The sequence below is a fragment of the Microcaecilia unicolor genome, chromosome 1 (genome assembly GCF_901765095.1).
Source record: "Microcaecilia unicolor chromosome 1, aMicUni1.1, whole genome shotgun sequence".
Taxonomy (NCBI): domain Eukaryota; kingdom Metazoa; phylum Chordata; class Amphibia; order Gymnophiona; family Siphonopidae; genus Microcaecilia; species Microcaecilia unicolor.
Genome location: NC_044031.1, coordinates 281,565,647 through 281,592,711, shown reverse-complemented (window position 1 = coordinate 281,592,711; position 27,065 = coordinate 281,565,647). Strand labels below are relative to the sequence as shown.

At 42.7% G+C, this 27,065-nt stretch overlaps 1 protein-coding gene across 2 annotated transcripts in view; it reads left to right on the top strand.

The window, feature by feature from the left end:
• UBN2 (ubinuclein 2) overlaps positions 1–27,065 on the top strand; it is a 371,797-nt gene that overhangs the window by 241,546 nt on the left and 103,186 nt on the right. For both annotated transcript variants that reach the window (XM_030207117.1, XM_030207109.1), the window contains exon 10: positions 22,144–22,194. In XM_030207117.1, the coding sequence (XP_030062977.1) occupies positions 22,144–22,194 (51 nt within the window). The remainder of the gene's footprint in view (positions 1–22,143; positions 22,195–27,065) is intronic.

Below are 27,065 nucleotides of genomic sequence, written 5' to 3'. Positions count from 1 at the left end.
AGTGAGCTTCTATTATTAGATAAATTTTACATACACATCTAAAATTTTGTGATAGGAAGTTTGACTGCCAACTTAATCCATTATCTTATCTACTTTGTTTCCTAGGCCTCAAACTCATAAAGGCAAATGGACTTTATACTCCTTAGATTTACAAACAGTTAGGTGGTCCGCCTTACAACTTCAGTTCTATCAGAGTAACAGTATAATGTTCTTTTCTCTGAGGACAAGCAGGCTGAATTATTCTCACACATAGCTCGACATCCGCATCGGCCTGGGAACTGGCATTTGCCATAGCAAAAACAAAAACTTTGCTAGAGCCTTCTGGCACGCGTGCAGCGTTTACCACCTTGCCGCACGAGTGCGTACCTCAGTTTTCTTTTTGCCACGCCAAGGTGCGGCAGATTTATTTCTGTGCCCCTTGTGCTGCCCAGGAAAGGAGCCTTCTATTTTCTGCTACTCGACTTTGTGGTCTGTGTTTTCCTTCCTTTATTTCATTACTTACTTTTTTTTTTTTTAATCCTTTCAATTTATTTATGTTTCCCCTTGTTTTAAGTTTTCTTTCTTTTTCGATGCAGCCAGCTTTCTACCTTTTTTTGTGCCCTTTTTATGTAGGCACAATCGAGTCCTTTGCTGGTGCTGTTTTTCCTTCCATGTCATCAAAGACACCCAGCGGCTTCAAACGTTGTACTTTGTTCAACCGGACCATCTCAGGTACAGATACCCATTCTTGGTGTATCCATAGGCCCAACCATAGCCCAGCTCGTTGTGCTCTGTGTCTTCGTATGAAGAAACAGACCCAACTAGCTCGAGAAGCCCAGTGTGAGAAACGTTTTGGGGCTCGGTCCGGTCCTTCGACATCTGCATTGGTACCTAGGTCAGCTACATTGACATCGAGAGACACATTGACATCAGGAGCTGAGGTAATGGCTGCTGAGAGGTCAAGACACGCTGGGAGCAGTGAGGCATCAAGTGGGTCTCTACCTGTCTCGAGGCTTCCTGCTGTGCAGGGCCCCCAGGACCGACCACCGTTGGACCCGACCCCGAGGCGATGTGAGGATTAGTCATCATCCTCGTCAGCACCGAGGAGCCTCAGTAACGGGCATCGAGCGAAAGCAAAAAAGCACCGTCACCGTTCTCCTTCGACACACGGTGCCAGGAGCTCTGGGGCATCGAAGGATTCGTCACCCGAGAAGTGTCAGCGCCGAGAGGACCGGTCCCCCTCCATACAGGAGGTGCCGATTCATCAACCTCTTAGCTGTCCGGTTCCTGCTCCTGAACCTCTACTTGTTCTGCCATCGGCTACTCCACCGCCCCCTCCCCAACCTTCTCAGCGGCTCTCGATGAGTGCATCAGGGCCCTGCTTCCAGAACTTCTGGAAAGACTGCTGTGCCAGTCTGCTTCGGCATTGAGGGTGCTTCCGCCTTCCTTGCTGTCTGCTGCAGGGCATCTGGCCCTTCAGCTGTGGTGAGGTCCCTGTTTTTGGTGCTGCTTGCGTCACCAGTGTAAGCTGCCACCCAGGTCGAGTCTCCTTCGAAGTCAGTAGAGGAAGCTTTCCTCAGTCCATGCGGGTGTCTACCTCTTGACATCGCCATTGAGGACGTCGGTCCTCGGTGTCGAGGCAAGCTCAATCTCGGGTCTCCCTTAGAGAAGTACTTTCCAATACTGAGGAGGGGAGCGCTCATGGGAGTCTGAGAAAGATCCCAGGTACTTCTCCTCCGATGAGTCTTTTGGGATTCCCTCTGAACCTTCCTCTCCACCTAAAAGGAGACTATCTCCTCCTGAGAGCCTCTCCTTTACCTTGTTTGTGCGGGAAATGGCTGAGGCCATTCCATTCCGTATGTAAGTGGAGGATGAGCCCAGGGCTGAGATGTTCGAGGTCCTGGACTACACCTCTCCACCTAAGGTACTCAAGGAAGTCCTTATGTGAAACTGGCCGTTCCCTCTGTCTACCCCTGTGATCCCTAAGAAGACTGATTCTCAGTATCGGATCCACGGTGAACCTGAGTTGATGAGGTCTCAGTTACCCCACAATTCCATGGTGGTGGACTCCGCCCACAAGAGAGCCAAGAGTGTCTTGGCACCCCCAGGCAGAGAAGCTAGGACCTTGGACTCTTTTGGGAGGAAGACGTATCAGGCCGCTGTGGTCACTACCCGTATTCAATCATACCAGCTCTTCACGAGTGTTCACTTGCGGAACTCGGTGAGGCAGCTGTCTACCTTGGTCTATTCCCTCCCTCCGGAGCAGGTCGAGCCTTTTCGCCAGGTGGTCAGACAGCAGAAGGCGGTGTCGTAAATTCCTGGCCAGGGGCGCTTATGATACTTTTGATGTGACATCCAGAATCTGCTCAGGGTATAGCAATGTGCAAACCATGTCATGGCTCATAATGTCGGTGGCTCACTTAGCCTCTATTGAAGAGATTTGCAAGGCTGCAACGTGGTCTTCAGTCCACACATTCACTTCACATTATTGTCTTGAACAGGATACCCAACACGACAGTCGGTTTGGGCAGTCGGTTCTACAAAATCTGTTTGGGGTTTAGAATCCAACTGCACCAACCTAGGCCCGTTTTATTCTGTTCCAGGCTGCACTCTCAGCTAGCTGTATATAGATTCAAGTTAACCTATGTTATTTCCTCGCTGTTGCAAGGCCCAATTGACCAATGTTTATTGTTTTGGGTGAGCCTGGGTGCTAGGGATACCCAATGTGTGGGAATAATTCAGCCTGCTTGACCTTGGAGAAAGCAAAAATACTTACTTGTAGCAGGTATTCTCCGAGGACAGCAGGCTGATTATTCTCACAATCCCACCCACCTCCCCATGGAGTTATTTGTTTATGCTTTAGACTTAACTGAGGTACACGCTCGCACGGTGGGCAGAAAGTCAGTCCACTGATGCGCGGTGAGCACTCCACTGCACCAGAAGGCTCTAGCAAAGTTTTGGTTTTTGGTTTTTTTGCTATGGCAAATGCCAGTTCCCAGGCCGACGCAGACATTGACCCATGTGTGAGAATAATCAGCCTGCTGCCCTTGGAGAATACCTGCTACAGGTAAGTATCTTTGCTTTACAATTATACTGTTACTTTGATAGAACTGAAGTTGTAAGGTGGACCACCTAACTGTTTGTTTCTTTTAACCCTAATAGACCTTGACCGGGAATCAAATAATAATGTACAGTTGCTACTTGGATTTTGGAAGACTGGGTATAGAAATGGCAGATTAAATTTAATGTGGGCAAATGCAAAGTGACGCACATTAGGAAGAAAAATGCGAATCATAGTTACCTGATGCTAGGGTCCACTTTTGGAGTTAATACTCAAGAAAAAGATCTAGGTGTCATAGACAATATGCTGAAATCAGCTCATTGTGCGGCTGCCAAAAAAGCAAGTAGGATACTAGGAATTATTATGAAGAGGATGCAAAATAAGATCAGGAATATTATAATGCATCTGTATCACTCCATGGTGCAACCTCACCTTCAGTATTGCGTTCAATTCTGGTCACCATATCTCAAAAATGATATAGCAGAATTAGAAAAGGTTCAAAGAAGAGTGACCAAAATGATAAAGGGGAAGGAACGCCTCTCGTATGAGGAAAAGCTAGAGGTTAGGGCTCTTCAGCATGGAAAAGAGATGGCTATGGGGGGATATTATTGAGGTCTATAAAATCCTGAGTGGTGTAGAACAGGTAAAAGTGAATCAATTTTTTTTCACTCTTTCAAAAAGTATAAGGACCAGGGGATACGTAATAAAATTACATGGATATACCTTTCACTCAATATTTTTTCACTCAAAGAGTAGTTAAGCTCTGGAACTTGTTGCCAGAGGATGCAGTAACAGCTGTTAGCATATCTGGGTTTAAAAAAGGTTTGGACAAGTTCCTAAAGGAAAGTCCATAGTCGTTGAGATGGATATGGGGGATGCCACTGCTTGGCCTTGGATTGGTTGCACCGACTATTTCTACTAATTGGGTTTCTGCTAGGTACTTGTGACCTGAATTGGTGACTGTTGGAAGCAGGATACTGGGCTAGATGGATCATTGGTCTGACCCAGTATGGCTACAAGAGCCAGCCTGCCTCTACAAGGTCATGTTAAGGCTTATAATATAACAGTAGTGGAAGTAATTATAGCTGCTCTTGACACTACCTCTGTTGAGGAAATGTATAGGGCAGCTACAGGGAGTTCAGGCCTTGTTTTTCCCATATTTCTGCTTATATACTGGCTTTCACTAGGATAATGTGTGGTAAAGCCATTTTTATAGCAGTTCTAAAAATGGCAGTTTTTTCCATTAATGGCCATTTGCTAATGTTCAAAACAAGTAAATAATAAAGAGCAGAAGGGAAACTAATAATAACATGAAAAATACCCAAATTGTAAACAATAGTAATGTAATAATAGTGCTCCCTCTGATAATGTGGGGAAAAAAATTTCATTAAAAAAAAGGGCATGTAAGAAGGTTTAGCTTCTCAAAAAAACACCATCATTGCTCCAAAAAAACCCTCCATATACTTATGTAGCTGTATCAGCAACAGTTAAGTATTTTTCAAAATGCACTATAACTGTCTTCATAAATAAGTTATTTGAAGATAATACTTAAATAAACCAGCATAATAGGCTTGGAGACATAGGAGACAACTTTTTCAAAATGATTAGAGGGTTCTAAACCCAATGGAAATGACCTTTCTGGACACAGATAAAGAATTTGCTCAATATTGGGGTTGCTTAAGAACCCACAGAGCTGGCTTTTGTGCTTGGAGACACTCAAAGTAAAGCTAGCTGGAGGTGTCTTCCAAAGAATTCATTAAATTCCCAACAAGGGTCCACGTTTCGCTTCAGCTGCATCAGGGGAATATGCACTGTAAAAAAGAATAGCCAATGAATAACTGAACATTCAAAAGCAAAATGTAAATCAAAACTAAAGTTACTTGTGCAGTAATCATCTTACTCAATGCACATGCAACAGAAAATGGTGGCATGTTTTTAATCTGACTTTGTATTCAAAATGCTCCAATCAAAAAACAGAATTCAAAAAAGATACAAAAACTAATGGCAAATAATCAGAACAATTTTTTAAAACTTCAATCCATTCATTAGCTGTATTTAAACCATTTGGCTCCAGTGATTGTAATTTAAAAATCTAGCATTCTTCATGTTTGTGAGTTATAATCTTAATGACACTTCCTCGCACATTAGGTGAGATCTGATCTATGATCCACCACTCAAATCTAGAAATGTGTGCCCAGATGTGTAACACATTGTTGCCCTCACCAGAAACTTAGCTAATGTTTTCTTTTCTAAAGTGAACACTTTACAGTTCAGGATGATACTCTAACTTTACCATCATCTCTCAAATTCTGTGTTCACTCTGGTCTTTTAATATCCCTTCTGTGGAATCATTTACTAAAATTATTTCACATCTACGATTCACTACCTGTCAGCTTAATCCAATTCTCTCCAAATGGCTAAAAATACCATCCATGGGCCTCGCACCAATAGTGTACCTCCTGATTTCTCAAAACCTTTTAAAAGGAGAAATGCTATCATGTCTTAAGACAGCATCAGTGAGACCAATTATAAAGAAGAAAGGTTTGGCTCCAGCAATTCCCAATAACTATTGCTCATTTTTTAATTTGCCTTTTCTTTCTAAAATACTTGAATTAATTGTTTTTCTCAATTACAATCTCATTCTCAGGTTGTGAACACTCTACATCTGCGGCAGTTTGGTTTTCGAGTTGGGTATAGCACAGAGATGGTTCTTACTTCTCTAATGCGTGAATTGTATGAACAACGATGCAGGTTTCATTTCACTGGTGGTGTCCTTGGACCTCTGTACAGCCTTTTCTGCTGCAGAGACTAGTATCCATCCATTGGCATCACTGGAACAGTGTTGAATTGGTTCCCTTCATTCCTCAAGGTCCATAATTTTAGGATCATTCAATTCAACTCTTCTTCTTCTGCCGCTTTTGCTCTTTTGAGTGGAATACCTCAGGAGTCGGTGCTTTCTCCGCTTTTATTAAATCTTTTTCTAAGTTCACTGTTATTATTAATTCAAACATGGGATCAGTGCTTAAACTTATACAGATGATATTATTTTGGTTCACTACACTATTGCTAATGTTTTAGATCTCGTATCACTCTACCGCAGTCTTTGTGAGGTAGTCAGTGATCACAAAGATCAGGCGACCCTCAGGGGGAGGAATGCTGGCTTCGGCCTAACCCCTGGTAAGCCTTACCTTGGCTGAGAGGTGCCTAGCTCTACCACCGGCTGCCTTTCAGGTGCTGTGGAGGACTTGCAACTCATCTGCATATCCTTACAGCCTTCTCAGGGGTGACTCCCAGGTCCACTCCGATCCACTCAGGGCCTCATTTTCTCTTTACATTTATTTTTCTCCCAGTTACACTTTTTCTTCTTGGTACTGTCCCTTCCTAATCTGTTTCTCCATCTGAAACTACTGTACACTGCAGGAACACATTGTCCACCCTCTGTATTCATCATCTCACCATCTCTTTTTTTTCCTCTTCCTTTTTCTCAGCTCTCAGCCTTCAACATTTCCTTCCTTCCATTCATCCATCTCCTTTCTATCTGAGCACATCTCACCTTCATCGCTGTCGTCATTCCTCTCCTACTCTTCTCCGTACTCTTGCTCCTTCTCCTGCTCTCTGCTGGGGACATTAATCCCAATCCTGGTCCTCCACATCAGCTGTCATCCTATTTGTGCAGGTCACATCGTGATATCTCAAATCTAATTTCTGTTCCTCTCCTCCCCACTTCTTCCCTGCTTTTCTCTTGCACTCTGTGGAATGCCCGCTCTGTCTGTAACAAACTTTCCTAAATTCATAATCTCTTTATGTCTTGTACTCTCCATCTGCTTGCCCTAACTGAAACTTGGCTTTAGCCTGAAGACTCTGCTTCAGTCACGGCCCTATGCCATGGAGGTTATCTTTTCTCCCATACTCCTCGCCTGATTGGCCGCAGAGGTGGTCTCGGGCTACTACTTTCACCCTCTTGTAGATTTCAACCTCTTCTTCCACCTCAGTCTCACTGTTTTTCTTCCTTCGAAGTCCACTCCATCTGTCTATTTGCTCCTCTGCCTCTCCGAGTAGCAGTCATTTATCGACCCCCTGATAAGTCCCTTTCTTCCTTTCTCACTGACTTTGATGCCTGGCTTTCCTTCTTTCTTGAACCTTCATCTCCTTCCCTCATTCTTGGGGATTTTAACATTCATGCTAATGATCCCTCTGACTCTTATGCTTCTCAGTTTCTTGCTTTAACATCCTCTTTCAATCTTCAACTGTACTCCACTGCCCCCACTCACCAGAATGGCCACTGCCTTGATCTTATCCTCTTCTCTAACTGTTCACTCTCCAGTTTCTGTGCCTCAACTCTTCCCCTCTCTGACCATCATCTGATAACTTTCACACTTATACACCCTCCTTCCCAGTCACGTTCAATCTTAACCAATATATTTAGGAATCTTCAGGCTATTGAACCTTCTACTCTGTCCTCCAGTGTTTCAAATATCTTCTCTACCACTATGTTATCCAAGTCTGTCAATGAGGCTGTCTCTTCCTATAATACTATTCTCTCCTCTGCTCTGAATACTCTCACTCCTCCCATTCCCTGTTCTGTAAAACGTACCAAACCTCAACCTTGGCTGACCTCTAGAATCCGCTACCTACGTTCCTGTGCCCGCTCTGCCGAGCGCCTTTGGCTGAAATCCCATGCCCATGCTGACCTCATACATTTCAGATTCTTAGCTGACCTCCTTCCAGTCTGCTCTTTTACTTGCCAAACAGGACTATTACATCCAGTTGACAAATTCTCTTGGCTCAAACCCTCGTCATCTCTTTGCCACACTAACTCTCTCCTCAAAGTGCCTTCACCTCCAACTCCTCCTTCACTTCCCCCCCCCCCCCCCCCCCCCCCCCCAGACTCTGGCTGAGTACTTTCATGATAAGGTTCACAAGATTAAACTTGAATTCTCAACCAGGTCACCTCCACCTCTCCTTCCCTTAGTCCATTCTCTCTCCAACCCCTGCCTCCTTTTCTTCCTTTCCTGAAATCACTGAAGAGGAAACTACTCATCTTCTTTCCTCCTCGAAACTAGCTACCTGTTCCTCTGATCCTATTCCCACCCATCTACTTAACACACTCTCTCCCGCTGTCATCCCTTTTATCTGTCATATCCTCAATCTTTCACATTCCACTGCGACTGTTCCTGATGCCTTCAAACATGCCGTAATCACAACACTCCTTAAAAAACCTTCATTGGACCCTACCTGTCCTTCCAACTATCGCCTTATCTCCCTCCTCCCTTTCCTATCCAAGATACTTGAACGTGCTGTTCACTGCTGTTGCCTTGACTTTCTTTCGTTTCAAGCTATTCTTGATCCACTTCAATCTGGCTTTCACCCCCTTCATTCAACTGAAACAGCGCTTGCTAAAGTCTCCAATGATCTGTTCCTGGCCAGGTCCAAAGGTCTCTTTTCTATCCTCATCCTATCTGCTGCTTTTGACACTTGATCACAGCCTACTCCTTGATATGCTGTCCTCACTTGGATTTCAGGGCTCTGTTCTTTCCTGGTTTTCTTCTTATCTCTCCCAGCGTACCTTTAGTGTACTCTAGTGGATCCTCCTCCACTTCTATCCCTCTGTCAGTTGGTGTACCTCAGGGATCTGTCCTAGGACCTCTTCTTTTCTCCATCTATACTTCTTCCCTTGATACTCTGATTTCATCCCATGGGTTACAGTATCATTTTTACGCTGATGACTCCCAGATCTACCTCTCCACACCAGAAATCTCAGCCGAAACCCAGACCAAAGTATCTGCCTGCCTGTCTGACATTGCTGCCTGGATGTCTCAGCGCCATCTGAAACTAAACATGACCAAGACTGAGCTTCTTATCTTTCCCCCTAAACCAACCTCTCCTCCTCCCCCATTCTCTATTTCTGTGGATAACACTCTCATCCTTCCTGTCTCATCAGCTCATAACCTTGGGGTCATCTTCGACTCCTCCCTCTCCTTCTCTGCACATATTCAGCAGACTGCTAAAACCTGTCGATTCTTTCTCTATAATATCACCAAAATTCACCCTTTCCTTTCTGAGCACACTACCAGAACCCTCATCCACACTCTTGTCACCTCTCGCTTAGACTATTGCAACTTGCTTCTCACAGGTCTCCCACTCAGCCATCTCTCTCCTCTTCAATCTGTTCAAAATTCTGCTGCACAACTAATATTCCAGCAGTATTATGCTCATATTAGCCCTCTCCTCAAGTCACTTCACTGGCATCCTATCCGTTTCTGCATACAGTTCAAACTCCTCTTATTGACCTATAAGTGCATTCACTCTGCAGCTCCTCAGTATGTCTCCACTCTCATCTCTCCCTACATTCCTCCCCGGGAACTCCGTTCACTGGGTAAATCTCTCTTATCTGCACCCTTCTCCTCCACTGCTAACTCCAGACTCTGTTCCTTTTATCTTGCTGCACCATATGCCTGGAATAGACTTCCTGAGCCGGTACGTCAAGCTCCATCTCTGGCCTTCTTCAAATCTAAGCTAAAAGCCCACCTTTTTGATGGTGTTTTTAACACCTAACACTTATTCATTTGTTCAGAACTCTTATTTTATCATCCTCACTTTAATATTCCCTTATCTCTTGTTTGTCCTGTTTGTCTGTCCTAATTAGATTGTAAGCTCTGTCGAGCAGGGACTGTCTCTTCATGCTCAAGTGTACAGCGCTGCGTATGTCTAGTAGCACTATAGAATTGATAAGTAGTAGTAATTAAATCATTTGGTCCTTAATCCAGAAAAGACAATAGAATGTTGGATTTCAGGTTCTTCTACACCTCACTCTTTAAACTCAGTGCTTTTTGATTAACAGGTTATAGCTGTTCTATATTTTCAATATTTGGAAGTTATACTGGATTCTTCTCTTGCATTCACAGAGCAGATTTATAATCCTTATTTTTGTGCAAATTAAGAGCAATTTGGAATTACTTAGACAAAGATGCTCTTCAAACACTGTTCTGTGCTTTTATAAACTCCTGGTATGCATACTGTAACATTGTGTATGTGGGATTAACTAGGCATAATTTTAAAAAATCTTCAGACACTACAGAATACAGTAGCTAGAATACTATCAGACCAACCACTGAGACCATATAACCTCATCACTTAAAGAACTTCACTGGTTACCCATTGAATCAAGGATCAAATTCAGAATACTTACCTTGATTCATAAGGTGTTAGATGATGCTACTAGCCGTTCAGCCCGTAAAAACGGGCTAGTATAGGGGGTTGAAAGGCCCCCCACCCCGCCGCCGAGTTCGCCGCTGCCGCTTCCCCCTCCGAGTTCCCCCCCCCCCCCCCCCGGAGCTGTCGCCACCCACCTTCCACCCGGTCGGGCCCTCGCTCTGCTATTGAAACAGTGAGGGCACGCAGCACACAGCTGTACTGCTGAGCTGCCGTGGCCTTCCTTCTTCTCCTCTGCCTGTGTCCCGCCCTGGTGTGACGTAACATCGTCGAGGGCGGGACACAGGCAGATAAGAAGGAAGGCCGACGGCAGCTCAGCAGAGCTGTGTGCTGCGTGCCCTCGCTGTTTCAATAGTGGAGCGAGGGCCCGACGGGGTGGAAGGTGGGTGGCGGCGGCGACTCCGGGTGGGGGGAGCGTTAGCGACTGCGATGTCCCTTGCAAATGCGCAGTAGAGACCCTCTCTGTTCCGCCCCCGTCATCACGTATTGACGCGGGGGTGGGGCAGAGAGGGTCTCTACTGCGCATTTGCGAGTGAGTACGACACTCGCCATTTATATATATTGATACTTGCTTGCATATCTTGCTTGTCCTGTGATACCATTGTCCTGACCTGGTTTTACAGCCTGCTTTACTGACACAGTCTACTCAGTAATTATTGTGGATTCTTTTGGATTCGTATTAGGTAAATGAGACTTTTATTAGAGGTTCTAAAATACACAATGACTAAAATATATACAATGATTAAGCTATATACACAGTGATTATAACTGAAAAGAAACAATACCTATAAACAATCATTACATCACTGGGCATTAATTACTACATCCAGGCTTCCTTATCAGCGAAGCTAGGAGTCTCGACCAGGAAAAGCAATAACCGTTATATCACTGGTCCCTACATCCAGGCAAAGCCAAGGAGTCAGTAGACCAGGAAAAGAAACAATAAACAATCATTATACATCCATCCATCACTGGTCCTTAATCTCTACAACCAGGCTCTTTACATCATCTGAGAGAAGCCCCTTTTTCAGCAAAGCCGGAGTCTGGCCAGGAGTCTGGTTCTATGCAATGCATCCACCCATAGATGAACTTCTGGCTTCGCTGTTCAAAGCTCCCCTTTTTATTAGGTTTTTTCAGAGCCATTGAAAATTACAAAGATGTGCAAGAGAATGTAGTCACATGCTCTTGGTTTCAAGTAAACAAGCCACTGTCCAGATGGCTTATCTCTTGACCCTTAAACATGCTCCACTTCCCTTTTGCACCAAATAAATCAGAGACATGACTTCATCTTGTTTTACAAGAAAAAATTAGTTTTGATCAGAAAACAGGAACTTTAAAGTAGACTGTCGGTTTAGAGCAGAGTTGAAAAACAATCTTTAAAATCTTTCTATTACATTCAGTCCTTGATTTTCAAATCTGCCTAAACGACAGTGGAGATAACAATTCCATACATACGTTATTGCTCTATATCAGGTAAAACAACCAAAAAAGGAATAAGATAGATTATACAAATGGGTAATATACTGAGCACTAATTTCAACAAACATACTAAAATTAGTAGGAAATATAGTCCAAGGGCAAACGTTAATAATGCTGCCCACCAATAACTAACCAACATTCAGTATTACAGATCTGCATAATACATGCTACTTAGTTAAACTGCACAATTTGCCCAGAACAAAAGAGGTCAGTGCATAAGGCAGTATTTGGAGTTATTAATCAAGTTGTGGAAGAAATCCACCGGTGAAAGATTCACCTCCACAAGTATTCAGAGTTAGTCGTCTTGAGCCTTATTCCTTTGTATAAGGGCAAATAAATGTTACAACATGCAAGTAGTAAAGTATACTATATTAATGTCTACTTATAAACTGAGTATAATTAAAAAAAACTTTATCATTTTGCAAAATAATAAGGTGTTTAATGTCAATTCTAATACATTTTGCTTAGACTAAAGGTTCTCTACCCTTGTGCCAAAAGCTCCTAGCAATGTATCATACCAAGTTCATTTTGCTGTATATCTAGGCACTTAAGGGAAAGAAGCATATCTTAATAGGTATAGCATTCACACAAAAAGCGTATAAACTTGCTAATGACACATTAGTAGTATAAATGTCAACAATGTCTGAATTTTTGGGTCAACATTGCTTTATTGTGTGTCTCCAACTTGTGCAAGTCATATTAAGCTCGTTCGAGTGGCAGGACTCCTTTCCATATTTAATAGTTGCCACAGGACACATCTAGTAAGCTGAACACGTGTAATTATCTTGTTGCCGGATTTCATTATGATTTTTCCATTGCCAAATCAGCTTGCTCCGACTCTCAGTGGTGAGTTGTAACTGGCCACCGGGGGGGTAATAGCAATACCCAAAGACATCATAAGAAGAAGGATTACACTGATTCTTACAAGGATCTATGAATAAAGCATATAAACAGATTAATTACTCAAATAATATTTATTTGCCGGGATATAAGTCCATCTTTCTTGCCCAGACCGGAGGATCAGGACAGTATTATCTGCCCCTTGGGCAATGATCTCAGCAGGTTGTGGGGGGTCCATTCTTCTGGGTAACCCACACCTTTGCACCTACAGGTAGATCAGTGGAGGCAAATCCCTAATCCCCCCATATGGTAAAGGTAGTTGGTGGATCCAATTTTACAATTCCAGACTGTAACACAGGTAAAATCAATAACTGAGCAATTCTATCTTTAGCCTGAATTAACACATCTTGTGGACCTTGGTTATTAAATACAACCTTTATTTCTCCTTGATAATCTGCGTCAATAATCCTTCCTAGAACCTGTATTCCTTTCACTGCTAAGCTTGAACGTGGGACTATCAACCCAAAATATCCTGTGGGGATAGCTACTCCTATTTTTGTATTTATTATCTGAATGTCCCTTTGTATCAACTTGGCCATGTTTGGAGTATATAAATCCAGCCCTGCTGCTCCTGGAGTGGCTCTCTACGGCATCATGGCTCCTACTACAATTTCCCAATATCCTAATTGGTCATGTTTGGTAGCTAAAACTTGTAGGTTAGGAGTAACCATTTGCATTAGGGGTGTTTCTGCCTCCCCAGTACGTCGATTATTAAGTATCCTTAAAGCCTCTACTAAATTTACTTTCCAGTTTTTCAATGATCCTGCTATTTTGCGCAGTTGTTTAACAGACCATTCGTTCAATTAAACCTGCTCCAATCTATATTATTGTCTGAGGCATATTGTATTAATTAGCCTTTAAAATAGGAACCATTATTAATTATCAATACTAAAGTTTTACTAGTGTTAGCTTAAACAGCTCACCTGCAAGGATATGCAAATAAATATCTACGTATCTACTGCTGTGCACACATATTGACATCCTTGCAAATTAAGTAAAGGTCCTATATAATCCTCTGCCAAATTTGTTCAGGTAATTTTCCCCTTTTTAATTGCCCCTTAGACATGTGGGGAACAGATTGCCTAGTCTGGATTAATAGACCAGACATTCAGCAATAACAATTTTAATAACATCCATAATTAAACTAATACCACAATCTGTTGCCCACCTGTAAGTGACCTTTCTTCGCAGATGTCCACATTTTTGGTGCACCCATTTCACCAAACCTGAGCAATCTGTCTCTTCCACAGTTTCCACCTCAAGGGGTGTGATTTTGCTTTGTTCATCAGCCACTGCATTGTAGAGATGTTCTAAAGTATCACCCTTGCAATGGACATCTACATAACAAACAATAACATTAGTATTTTGTACATAATTCCAAATATCTTGCCACAATTCTCTGCCCCACAAATCCTTGGTATAAGTTTTCCAATTATTTTTGTACCAAGTAGGTAGTCAAGTGGCTAATTTATTTGCCACAGATCTTAAGTTGGTATATACATAACATTATCCCAAATTCTCAGTTTTCAAAGCCATATAAACAATATATAACTGTATGTATTAACTACTTCCTCCTTCTCTACTATATTCTAATGTCCTGTAAATAATTGTTCCGTATCTGCTAAAGTCTGATAACATGCTAACAGCTGTTTTCTGCTTCTGGCAGCTTAGTGCTCTAAAACCCTAGTGTTACTCAGTTCTTTTGTTTCTGCCAAAGGCTCCAATTAGCATAATTTTCATTCACTAGGACACTTAATTTTACTCCTCCTAGCTGCACCGGCCACAAATCTAAGGTAGTTTGTATTGCCTATTGCGCTGCTTCAAAAGCCTGTTAATCTTTTTTCCTCTACTCAAGGTCATATTTTTTTTCTGATATGCGCTGCTTGCAAAAGCTGAGTAATTAACAAATTCCGATGCCTAAAAGTTTCCCAGCCTGAGATGGTCCTTGTATCTTATTAAGATTTATCTCCCATCCCTTGTTCTTTAAATGTGCAATTAATGACTCCAAATGAGTCTAAACATAACATAAGCATTTCATTTTATCTGTGTAATCATACCTGTCATTCCAGTTCTGTACTTTTCCTGTGCTGTTTATCCCGGCTCTAACGGGTTTTCCGATAAGCAATACTTTTCCTTCTCCCATTCTGTTTTAACGTTTTGCCTGCAACAAACCACAGCCAAAGGCTCTGATTCCTTTAAACTGGAATCTTGCTCGTCCCATTTTGACCACTTAGTGGCTATAATAACATATAGTACCTCATTCCAGCCTTGGAATTCAACTCCTCTGCATTCCTCTTAAAAAGTATCATTCCTTCTACAAATACCACCCTCGTCACCAAAATGTTCTGACCTGGTTTTACAGCCTTCTTTACTGACACAGACTACTCAGTAATTACTGTGGATTCTTTTGGATTCGTATTAGGTAAGTGAGACTTTCATTAGAGGTTCTAAAATACATAGTGATTAAAATATATACAATGATTAAGCTATATACACAATGATTATAACTGAAAAGAAAAAGTACCTATAAACAATCATTACATCATTGGTCATTAATTACTACATCCAGGCTTTCCTTATCAGCGAAGCTAGGAGTCTCGACCATGAAAAGCAATAATCATTACATCACTGGTCTCTACATCCAAGCAAAGCAAGGAGTCTATAGAACAGGAAAAGAAGCAATAAACAATCATTATACATCCATCCATCACCGGTGCTTAATCTCTACAACCAGGCTCTTTACATCATCTGAGAGAAGCCCCTTTTTCAGCAAAGCCGGAGTCTGGCCAGGAGTCTGGTTCTATGCAATGCATCCACCCATAGATGAACTTCTGGCTTCGCTGTTCAAAGCTCCCCTTTTTATTAGGTTTTTTCAGAGCCATTGAAAATTACAAAGATGTGCAAGAGAATGTAGTCACATGCTCTTGGTTTCAAGTAAACAAGCCACTGTCCAGATGGCTTATCTCTTGACCTTTAAACATGCTCCACTTCCCTTCTGCACCAAATAAATCAGAGACATGACTTCATCTTGTTTTGCAAGAAAAAATTAGTTTTGATCAGAAAACAGGAACTTTAAAGTAGACTGTCGGTTTAGAGCAGAGTTGAAAAACAATCTAAAATCTTTCTATTACATACCATATACATCAGTTTGCAGTCTTTTTTTCACTTAACAACAAGAGATTTGTACTTGCAGGCGCCTCCCAATCTAAATGGAGAGTCTACTAAAACTAGGGCCATTTATTTCCTGTCATAAGTGGTATGGAACACTTTACCCAACAACTTTGGTTATAGAAATCATATTCTAAGTTTCATGTCTCATTAAAGACTCATCTTTTTGATGAGGCATTTGTATACGCAGAATAGCTGGCTTCTTGCAAAGGCCTGAAGGAATACCGCAAGTGTGGTCAAAATGAATGTATTTTTTTCCTCTGTTTACTATCCTTTGGAATGTATTGTAACTTTCCTTTTTGAAATGGAGTTCCTTTCTTTTATTACATTTGTAATTTTGTAGTAAACCTTTGTTTTGTTTTTACAATTTAAAGTGGTATATTAAGGAGCTCATTTTCAAAGCACATAGAATTACAAAATTCCATAGTAACATACGTGACTTTGTAAGTCTATGTGCTTTGAAAATGAGCCTCTAAGTCTATTAAATGATAAACGACATTATTATTGTGTACAGTTTGGGTGTGCTAATGTTGCCATTAGCACACAGCCATTTTTAATAATTACCACATGAGTACTTACTACCACCTATTTTGTAGGTGGTAAGAGCTCGCCTAGTATTCCTGCTCTTACCAGGTAGCATGCGGTAATGTAGATGCACTAACCTGTTGGCACAGGAACGCCCACTCTCCACCCCTGACAAGCACCTTCAAAAAATTATTTATGTATTGGAATTTATTAACTGCCTTTATGAACAGATTCACCCAAGGCGATGTACAGCAGGTCTAGTTTAACGTAAAATTTACAATTTCCTTAGCGTCCCTCCGGACCGGCCCAGATTGGGACTGATGGATTGTGCACACCTTCCAGCAGGTGGAGACTGAGAATTGTGAATCTACAGAGTGAGCCAGTAAGAGCCCTTGCTAGGCAGAGAAAGATTGAGTAATCTCAGTTTCCAGCAGGTGGAAGGACATGAGCCCTTCAGTCTCTCTGTTTCTTTTCAAGATTTTTCTTCTTTGTATTTGTGAGTACTTTATTCCTTCTGTGCTCCTGGGGTGATTGCTGACCTGTTCATTTGAGGCTGAGGTCCGCAGGGATCTATTCCCCCCCCCCCCCCCCCCAAAAAAAAAATCTTCCCTTCTGCAGCGTTTGTATCTGCTGTGCTGTGAATTGTCTTAGCCTCTTCAAGGGAAGAGTGGCTAAGCAGGGAGAGGCAGCCAGTTTAAAAAAAAAAAAAAAAGAAAGGAAACTCAAAGGGAAATTATAATAAAACACTTTTAAGTCGGAGAATAGTGTTTCTTGCCTCTGTGGTACAGAATAGACGGGCATACTGGCTCTCCTGTGTCTGTTTTGTTGGCTGTCATCTCCTTTGCTTCTCATCAACGTTTTCAGTGAAAAAATAAGAGAGCACACGGCTTTACTGTGATGGCTGAGAAGCTCCGCCAGTGCTCCGTTTGTCAGCGACGTGGTTTAGGCGCGAACAGCTCTTGCAAATACTTCACAGCCGGGGCGGGTTCTTCGGTGGCGGTAGCAGCGGTGCTTTCATCATGGGGCCGAGACACTGCAGCAGGGAAGGAGAGTTTTGTGGTCCCAATTTCGGCAGGAACCGCCACCATCTTGTCTGCTCTGGCAGGGCAGGCATAGCAGCTCATTTCTCTGCCGGCTCTTTCAGGTCAGTCACCCTTGGATGCCTTTGCTTTCTTACCTGCAGGGTTGGTAGAGGGATTTCCCCCAGAATACATGCTGTAGATGTACAAGGCTTTCCTGTTGCAGCAATCTAAGCCCTCTGCTGTTTCTGCAGGTAAGAGGCCTGCAGTAGGACAGCTTGTAGCTACTAAGAAACCTCCTAGAGAATCTGGCATTTTGGAGGACGACCTTGTGTCTGACCCAGATCAAGAGATGCCAGACTTAGAGGAGCAGGGAGCTTCTTAGTCAGGCGATTTAGAGGACGGGGGACTCAGAGTTAGGTCCTTTTGTTCCTGGAGAAGATCAGTCTGTTCTTAGGATTTTTCATAAGGAAGATTTGCAGAAATTTATCTCTTTGGTCTCCTCTTCCTTACGTTTTGAGGATGAGGAGTCGCCTGCCCCAGAGCCCCATAAGATGGACCTCTTAATAAAAGGAGTTTGCAAGCCGAGTAAAATTTTTCCCATGCATCAGGATATCAGAGATGTCATTCAGGCGCAGTGGGACGTCCCTGATGTGGCCTTCAGGCCGGATAAGTCTATGGTCCGCTTCTATCCAGTTCCTGATGCGGACAAGTGGTGGATGCGGTGGTCTCAGCTGTCACTAAGCGAAATACAGTCCCTGTGGATGGGGGCACAGCGCTTAAAGGTGTGCAGGACCGGCTTATGGAGGCACTGTTGAAGAACAGTTTTGATGTGTCGGCCTTGGCAGTGCAGTCAGCCATTTGCGGTTCCTTAGTGGCTAGAGCTTGTTTTCGTTGGTCGGAGAGGATTTTAGATAGATCATTGGATGATTTGTCGGCCATTGATGCTGAGGCGGCTAAACTCAAGATGGGTTCAGCCTTTTTGGCTAATGCTTTGTATGATTTACTCCGTGCTTTTGCCAAATCTATGGCTTTGGGGGTAGCTGCTAGGAGATCCCTTTGGCTTTGAGGCTGGTCTTTGGATGTGGCCTCTAAATCCAAACTTAGTAAATTTCCCTTTCAGGGTTCTTATTTGGTGAAGACTTAGATAAGTTGGTTAGTAGTTTAGGGGAGACTAAGGTTCTGAGACTCCCAGAGGACAGTCCGAAGGCTGCTGGGCGTGGTCTGTTTTTGGGCCGAGGTCGGAGTCGAGATTTTCATCGTTTTAGATCAAACAATCCAGCAATCACATTTTTTCCAGAGGAACCAGTCCTTTTGAGGGTCTCGTAGAGACGATGGGGACTCGGCAGCTTCTTTCCAGTCCCCCACTCGCCCTTCCCAATGAAGGTCTCAGGGCCCACCTTCCAGTTCCTATAGGCACACATTTGATGCAGTTCTACAGGAGGTGGGCTCAGATCCACCTCCAACCAGTAGGTTCTGGAGGTTATTTGAGAAGGGTATGCCTTAGAGTTTGCGCATCCTCTGCTGGACGCATTTCTGCAGTCTCCCTATCGCTCTCGTCTCAAGGTGGGAGTCGTCAGTGAGACACTAGAAAGGCTTCTCTCCCTTCAATCTATCTGCTCGGTTCCTTCGGCAGAACTTCATCATGGACGGTATTCCATCTATTTCGTTATTCCCAAGAAAGAAGGTTCTTTCAGACCCATTCTGGACCTCAAGGCGGTCAATCGTGCGCCCAAGGTGTCTTGGGACGCTCTGCTCGGTTATAGTGGCCATGCACTCCGGAGAGTTTTTGATGGCCCTGGACCTTACCGAAGCCTATTTCCACATTTCGATCCGTCCTTATCAGCATTTTCTGCGTTTTACAATTCTCGGCAGACACTTTCAATTTCCGGGCACTCCCATTCGGTCTGGCAACGGCTACTCACACCTTCTCTAAGCATTACAGATTGGATGTGCAGAGTTGTCAGGATGCAGGTTTTGGGGCGCATGTCCTCACAGCGGGGTTGCTGGGGTCCCACCCATAGTTTCACTGCTTTGTTACTTCCCATCAGTCACAGTCTGGGCCGGTCCGGAGGGATGCGAAGGAAGGAGAAATTAGATCTTCTCTGCTAATTTGCTTTTCTTTAGTCCCTCCTGTTCAGCCCAGAACACTCCCGTGTTGTTCTCTAATTCTTATTAAAAAAAAAATTTATAAGCATGATCTTATGCAATCTGAACAGGTCCCTGCAGCTCTCCTAGTCTTAGGAGTCTAAAGGCACTTGTAACCTTATGACACAGGCTTGCTATTTGTCTATGGCTTGTGGCTGCTCAGGTTCCCAGGGGCACAGAACATGTTTCTTCTACTGCTTGGTTATGATACTGGATCTTTCTCTGCCTAGCAAGGGCTCTTATTGGCTCACGCTGTAGATTCACAATTCACAGTCTCCACCTGCTGTAAGGCGTGCACAACCCATCAGTCACAATCTGGGCCGGTCCGGAGGGACTAAAGGAAAGCAAATTAGCAGGTAAGATCTAAATTCTCCTTTGTTAACAATGTAGCATGATATGAGTATAATTGTCAAAGTTATTGATTTTGCTGGATCAGATACAAACGTAAAATATACAGCTGCAAAGAGTTATTGGAACAGTATCAAATAAACTGGTCTGTCTTTCACCATCCCCTTCCCCCTGGAAACTACTGATAACAAAAGCTAGCCTGGTGGATACTTAAAGTCCACCAACACATCTCCAAAGAACAAAAATCTGAAGATGGACAGCAATCACAGAGACTGGACTTAACAGAAGACAGCAAAACTCCACCTAATAAGCCTATCTACTACTCTCAGATAAAGACTCTCTTACTCCTGTCAGATGCCTTCTGGATGTATATCACAGCAGATGTCCAGACAGAAAGTCTTATGATGTCATTAAAACATGTGACCAGTTAACATGCTCCATCTCAAAACTAGATGAAACCAGTTTTCAGCTATCCCTGAGTTTTCATTGGATCGAGTACCACCCACCTGACTTAAGCCTATGGTCCAACAAGAGATTATAAAAAGCCTGGAACATTCTTAATTTGCTCTCTTGCTTCTTCGCTCTTGCTCTGGCTCTTGCTCTTGGCTCTCGGCTCCTCAGTTCCTGATCTGCACCTCCATGATCCTTGCTAGACTTCACACACATCCTTGATAAGACTTTCTCCAGGCTCCAGCAACAAAAAGACTTCTTTTCCAGCAAGGATCTCCTTCATCACTCCAACCAGCAGCCTCCATCAAAGTGAGTTACCATTAATCCAGCCTAATTTATAATTTAGACTTTTCTAATCTTGTAGTACATTTCCCTTGTGAAAGATTCTTAAAAATTGTCTCTCTTGTAACATTATTACATTACCTGTATTGTTAATAAACATTTTAAAGTTAAATATATGGTCTTTATGTTCTGAGCACATGTCCTTAAACTTTACAGTGCAGGTTAATGTAATTCAACAAATATAGTATTTAATTCCCCTTTTTCTTACATATTCTTATTCTTATCATATTACCTTATATTTAATTGGTGGAGAATAGAATATAGAAGAATAGAATATTATATTATTATTTTACATTTTTATTTGTGCAGAATGTGGGCATGGATCCCTATTCTTATCATATTACCTTATATTTAATTGGTGAAGAATAAAATATAGAATAGAATATTATAATATTATTTTATAACAATATAACAATAGTAAAATGATAACATATAAATACAATATATGAGGTAAACCATAATAGACAATATGAAAGAATATTCAAATAACATAGATATAACACGATGTCAGCATAATACCAATGAAACACCTAATAAGCAACTCAATAGAACATTAAAATAGCATAGATATTATGCTAATTCTTTTCTGTGTAGCTGAGGGGCCATGTGCAGAGATATAGATGGGGGACAAGATCAGTAGTACAGAGTTAGTTGGGATAAATAGATGTGTGTCTAAACTCAAGGCAAAATCTCGTGTTAGACGTAGCATATGGTTAGCGCATGCAGGTTTTGGAAGTTACCACAGGAAACATAAGCACATCTCACAGAACTCCATTTTTAGCTATGTTAGTACACATTAGCTCAGTAAAAGAGACCCTTAATAGGGTACTTCCAATAAGTGGGACTGATTCATCCTACTTTTATTTCGAAAGAACAAAGTTGCTGCTGTTCTTCACGAGCAATAAAATAATCACACACATACCCTCCTATGCACTCTTGAAAACAAAATTGTTTTTCTTTATAAGCTGTGATGACCAAAAGGGGCCTAGTGACACAGCTGTTTGGGCCAAACCATACATGAGCAGGAAAGGTTTCTAATTCAGACTAGTAAATGTTCCATTCTCGGTTCTATCATATGACATCACAAGTGTGTGACTGTTTATTCAGCTGTCCATGGTGAGCACCTGTTGCAGGTAAGCAACATTGGGAGGGTTTTGTACAATGCCTACTTTATTTTTATTTTTTTTTCCTTGCTTCTAGGAATCACTCCCTAGAATCTATTAAATTATAACTTTTTGTTTGTCTTGTTTTTTGTTAATTGCCTTCTTTAATGTTCAAGCTTTCAATTGATGGTCATTATTGCATTGTAAATCTCTATGACATTTGCAGCAAAAGGTGGTATAGTAAATCATTAAATTAAACCCCATAGAACTAAGAATTCTTAAAAGTTGGTTTGGGTAAGGAAATGTATGGAAGCATATTCAAAATGAATTACAAACAAGAAATATAGGATGTTCTGAAATTTCACTTTGCATTTATTCATTCTTTTCTCGCTGTATTGTTTATTTCTAGGATGCTTTTTAAGGAGAGTCGAAGTGTTCACAGTCACCTCACTGCTGCTCCGTGAGTACACTTTTGCAATTTTATATGCTTAAAGATATTTGCATTTTCTTGCTAGTGCTAGAGAATTGTTCCTGGGGGAAAAAAACCCAAAACAAAACATTGAAACGTTGCTTGGATGTATGAGCTTTAAAGTCTTGAAGTTTGTTTCTCCTAACCCAAAACTTGCTTATACCCAGTGTTTGCTTGGTACCAACATAATATAGGGCTTATGACTTTAGGGTTTATGTGATAAAATACTCTTGGTACACAAAAAGTCATTTTCTTCAATAGAAACAATTAAGTTAGGCACACAAGTGGATGTCTTTGCATGTCACTGGGACAGAACACCTCTACTAGAGCTCAGAACTTTCTCTAAATTTCTAAGCATGTGTAGCTCTTCTCACATATAGCAGTCTCCTCAGTTCCTCGATTGTTTTTCTGTTCTGCAAAATAGAGATGAAAACAACATTCTCCAGGTATTTGTAAGAGGGTTTCCGTGCATATGTTTCCAATATTTTCTGCATATACTTTTTCTTTAATTTTTTTCTTTTCTTTAAAAAAATTCCTATTATTGAATTTTTTTTTGGATGCACCATGTCACTAAAGTCAATTTTGGCCCTGCTCACCATGATGCCAAAAGATCAAGCATTTTGCATGCAGTCTGTGTCTTATTTGCCTGGGCTCTAACCGTAACTAAGCAGAATGCAAACATTGTTCTCAAATGTTTCTCCAAGCTCAGAAGGAATTCAGCCACCTGCACAATCACTATGAAGCTGAAAAGAGGGCCTCATCTGCACAGAGATCACCAAACTCTTCGCATTTGAGCAGACTCTTTACTTGGAGTTGCCTTCTACATCCTGATGCAGTGACTTAAAAATTCCAATCACCAAGGACAACACCCAGTTACTATTCAAGCAGCTGAGTAGCTTCTCGGACATTTCCAGACCCAAAACACAGCTGCCTTCAAAATGATTGCACAGGTCTGAAGGGAAGATGTCATCTTCAAGCCCCATTTCCAAGGCATGTGAGAAATGGAGACATGTAAGCACTGAAGACCTATCGTGTTTCTCCCAAGTGCAAAGTTGTACATAACATAAATATTAAAAATTGATCTAAGGGAGTCACGTGACGCTATGGCCACGGGAAGATGTTAGATTGAGCTCCTCTTGCTACCCAATTTAATCCCCTAAGTTAACGCAGTGTCAGACCTTGGAAAACTTCATTTTCTGACTCTCAACAATGAGCGGAACAAAGCTGGGCTCCATTTGAGGCGAAGGCGACACACAAGGAGAAGACGAGAGGCAGAGTAATGAAAGAAAAAATGGCGACGCCCGCGAGTCCGGAGGCCCCCACGATCTCATCAGCCTGGGTCGCAGAAATCACGTCCAAAATTACGGTAGTGTTGGAAGAGCTGCTGGAAAGGCGATTATCACCTATCGATTCCAAGCTCAAAAGACTACAAAATCAATTAAGTGATCTGTCCAAAGAATGTGCGGTGTTCCAGTTAAAAACGAGTGCAGTGGAAGACCGGGTAACTGTTGTTGAAGAGGCCCAGGGAACTATGCATAAAAAGATATTAATGCTAGAAGCTAAGACAGAAGATCTAGAAAATAGATCACGTAAAAACAATTTAAGCTTGGTGGGTCTCCCTGAAGCTATTTTGGACAGAAACCTGGTGTGCTTCCTAGAACAGTGGTTTGTTAAGGAGCTGCAACTACTGGATCTTAGAGGGCCATTACGAATTGAACGAGCTCACAGGCTGGGGCTGAAGCAATCAGGGTCACAGAAGCCCAGAGTGGTCATTCTCCGAGTGCTGAATTTTGACCATAAACAGGCAATATTGCAGGCGATCCGTAGGGAAAAAGCGCTGCACTATGAAAACCAAAAAGTGCTTTGCTTTCAGGATTATTCTGCTGGAGTGGCAGCGCAGAGGAGGCTGTTCACTCCCATCGCTCAAAGCTTTTTGCTTTGAAAGTAAAGTTTGCGCTGATTTAGCCTGCCATTCTCAAAGTCACGCATAATTGCTCAGTCAGATCATATACCACAGCGGAGGAGGTGAAGGAATTCTTCACCCGACTGGAGGGAGCTGGAGCAGAAAGCACGGGGAACTCTGGTTGAAAGCCTGGGCTGAAAGTGTATTTATTGGCTGATGTGGATCAGGCTAACAGTTAGTGAGGTGCTGAAGCTAAGGAGTCGGTTTGATATTGCAAGAGATGGAATGAGATCAACTTATTCAAAGCTCAATTGAGCTGTGGACGGTTTGAAGCAAAGTCCTTATTTTTTTTTGTCTTTTCTCCTGGCCCTCTATACTGAGGGCGCAGGGGAGAGCTGACATTGTTGGGAAAACGGTGAGAATTAAAACAGTTAACTCTGGTTTTTCTGATATGTTTGGATTGGGATATGTTTGTTATTACAAGGGCAATACGGAAACTACTTCTTTATGGTTAAGGGACCACTTGAGGGGTGTGGCCACTGAGAAGCGAAGACTTTTTTTTCCTTCTCTTTCTCCCGATGGCCTCTTTTACATTCAGGACCAGCAGAGGCTCTTGGGACGCTGATGGAGAGACGGCTGGCAGATGGAAGGCGTAGTGTTGAGGAGCCTGCGAGCATTCAAGTTGGCGAGGGGAGCCTTCCTACCATCGCAGAACTGAGACTTGTAAGATCCCACAGGGGCAGACCAGAGTTTGAAAGATTGCTACTGTGGGATGTCTGAGTAATTTATGAAGCTGAGCAGGACTTTTTTTTTTTCTCTCTCTCTCTCTCCTCTTAAAATAGGATTGTGGTTTGATGCTGGTTTAATTGTTTACAGCATGTTTAAGGGGGAAGTTGGGGTGGTGTTAAAACGTGACTGTTCCTTTGAGAGGAATGACACACTTGGGGAGGGTAGAGGTATGGGAGGGAAGGGTCAGGGGGCAAGGGAGCTGGAAAGTGGGGTTTATATGTTGACGCAGCAGTTGAAGCTGGTGGAAGAAGTACATTGGGCTGATAGAGCTAGAGACTGGGAAGATGTTGGGGGCTGGTTTGAAAGGGGGGGGATGGCTGGGACGTCCCTGCCCAAGCTATAATTGGGTAACTATTGATAATGAGGCCTTAATCAGTATATTATCATGGTGAAACTGGTAACTTGGAATGTGGGTGGGATTAGCTCACCAGTAAAGAGAACAAAAATTTTACAACATTTAAATAGGCACAAAATTGATATTGCCCTACTACAGGAGACCCATCTGAGCAATCTGGAACATGCCAAGCTGAAGACTTGGTGAGTGGGGGAGTGTGTGGCGGCGGCAGCCCAGGGCAAAAAAGGGGGAGTAGCCATTTTGTTCAGGAAAGGGGTGACCGAGAGTGTACAGACCCTGATGGCGGATTCGGAGGGGGAGATACATTCTGGTCAAGGCAGTGATCAATCACCGTGTGGTATTTATTTGTAATATATACGCTCAAAACCAGTATGCTAAAAAATTTTACTGAAAGGTGCTTGATAGGCTGGTTTCACTAGACTCCTCTTCTTTAGTGATGGGGGGAGATTTTAATGCTGTTTGTGACCCAGGGGTAGATAAGTCTAAGCCGACACCTTCTACTTCATATCATACTAACAAAGGGTTATTACAGATAAGCCATTTGTTGGATCTCGTTGATATATGGAGGGAGTTGCACCCTTCTGATAGGGATTACACTCATTTATCGAGGGTGCATGGCACCCAAGCACGCATAGATTATCTGCTGGTATCACGAAAAGAGTTTGGACAGAGAACAGAGATAAGGCCCTATGTCATCTCAGATCACGCTTGGGTGTGGATGGATTGGGTTTGTGGGCCCGCAGAAACGAGATGGCAGAGATGGATGTTTCCCTTAGATCTTTATAAAGACTCTGTCTTCCTAGAGTGGATTTTGGGCTGTTGGAGAGAATACAAGAGAGCTAATGCAGCACATGAGACACAACCGATATTATATTGGGAAACGGCAAAGGCAGTGCTTCGTGGGGAAATAATAAGCTACTCTCACTATGTTAAGAGAGCGAGGGGTAGGGAAATCTTGAGACTTCGGACCCTTCATCGTCAGGCCCGGCAGAGATTTGGTATCTCATGCTGGTAGGCATTGACAACAGCTGCTGGACCTTCAGACACTGAACACTCTTTTGCACCAACGGGCCCTTAAATCACAGGCATATTTTAGATATATGTTGTACAAACATGGCATTAAGGCAGGTAGACTTCTGGCAAGGCTGGTCCGACCTAAGAGAGGCCAGCAAAAAATAATTAGCATCAGAGAGGAAACAGGTAACATTGTCCACACAGATGAGGCCATAAGCGAGGTATGCCATAAATACTATAGCAAGCTATATGCCGTGCCCCCAGATGCAGGGTTACCTGGTGAACTTTATCTAGATACACTATCCCTACCAGCCCTAAAGCCTCAGGGAAGAGAGCTATTCAATGCATTGATCACAGAGGACAAGGTAGTTCTCGCAATTAATGGTAGCTCTCTGCTCAAGACACCTGGGGTAGATGGGTTCAGAGTGGAATTTTATAAGGTTATCGGCACAGATTTCATACCCCCTCTGACTCATTTTTTAAAATAAGATTGTAGAAAAGCAGTCTTTGCCGTCCTCTATGGAAATGGCGCAGATAATTGCATTGCCTAAACCAGGAAGAGACTCCACACACCCCGAGTCATACCGCCCTATATCACTGTTAAACTTTGAGGTGAAGCTGCTAGCAAAGGTAATGGCCAGCCGCCTAGCAAGGGTTCTGTCCAATCGTCTTCATGATTCGCAGGTGGGGTTTGTAGGGGGGAGGTCTGTGGCCAAGAATCTTAGGAAAATACTAACAACATTGGAATATAGACGGCAGAAGGGTCATTGCTGATTAGTTTTGATGCCAAAAAGGCTTTTG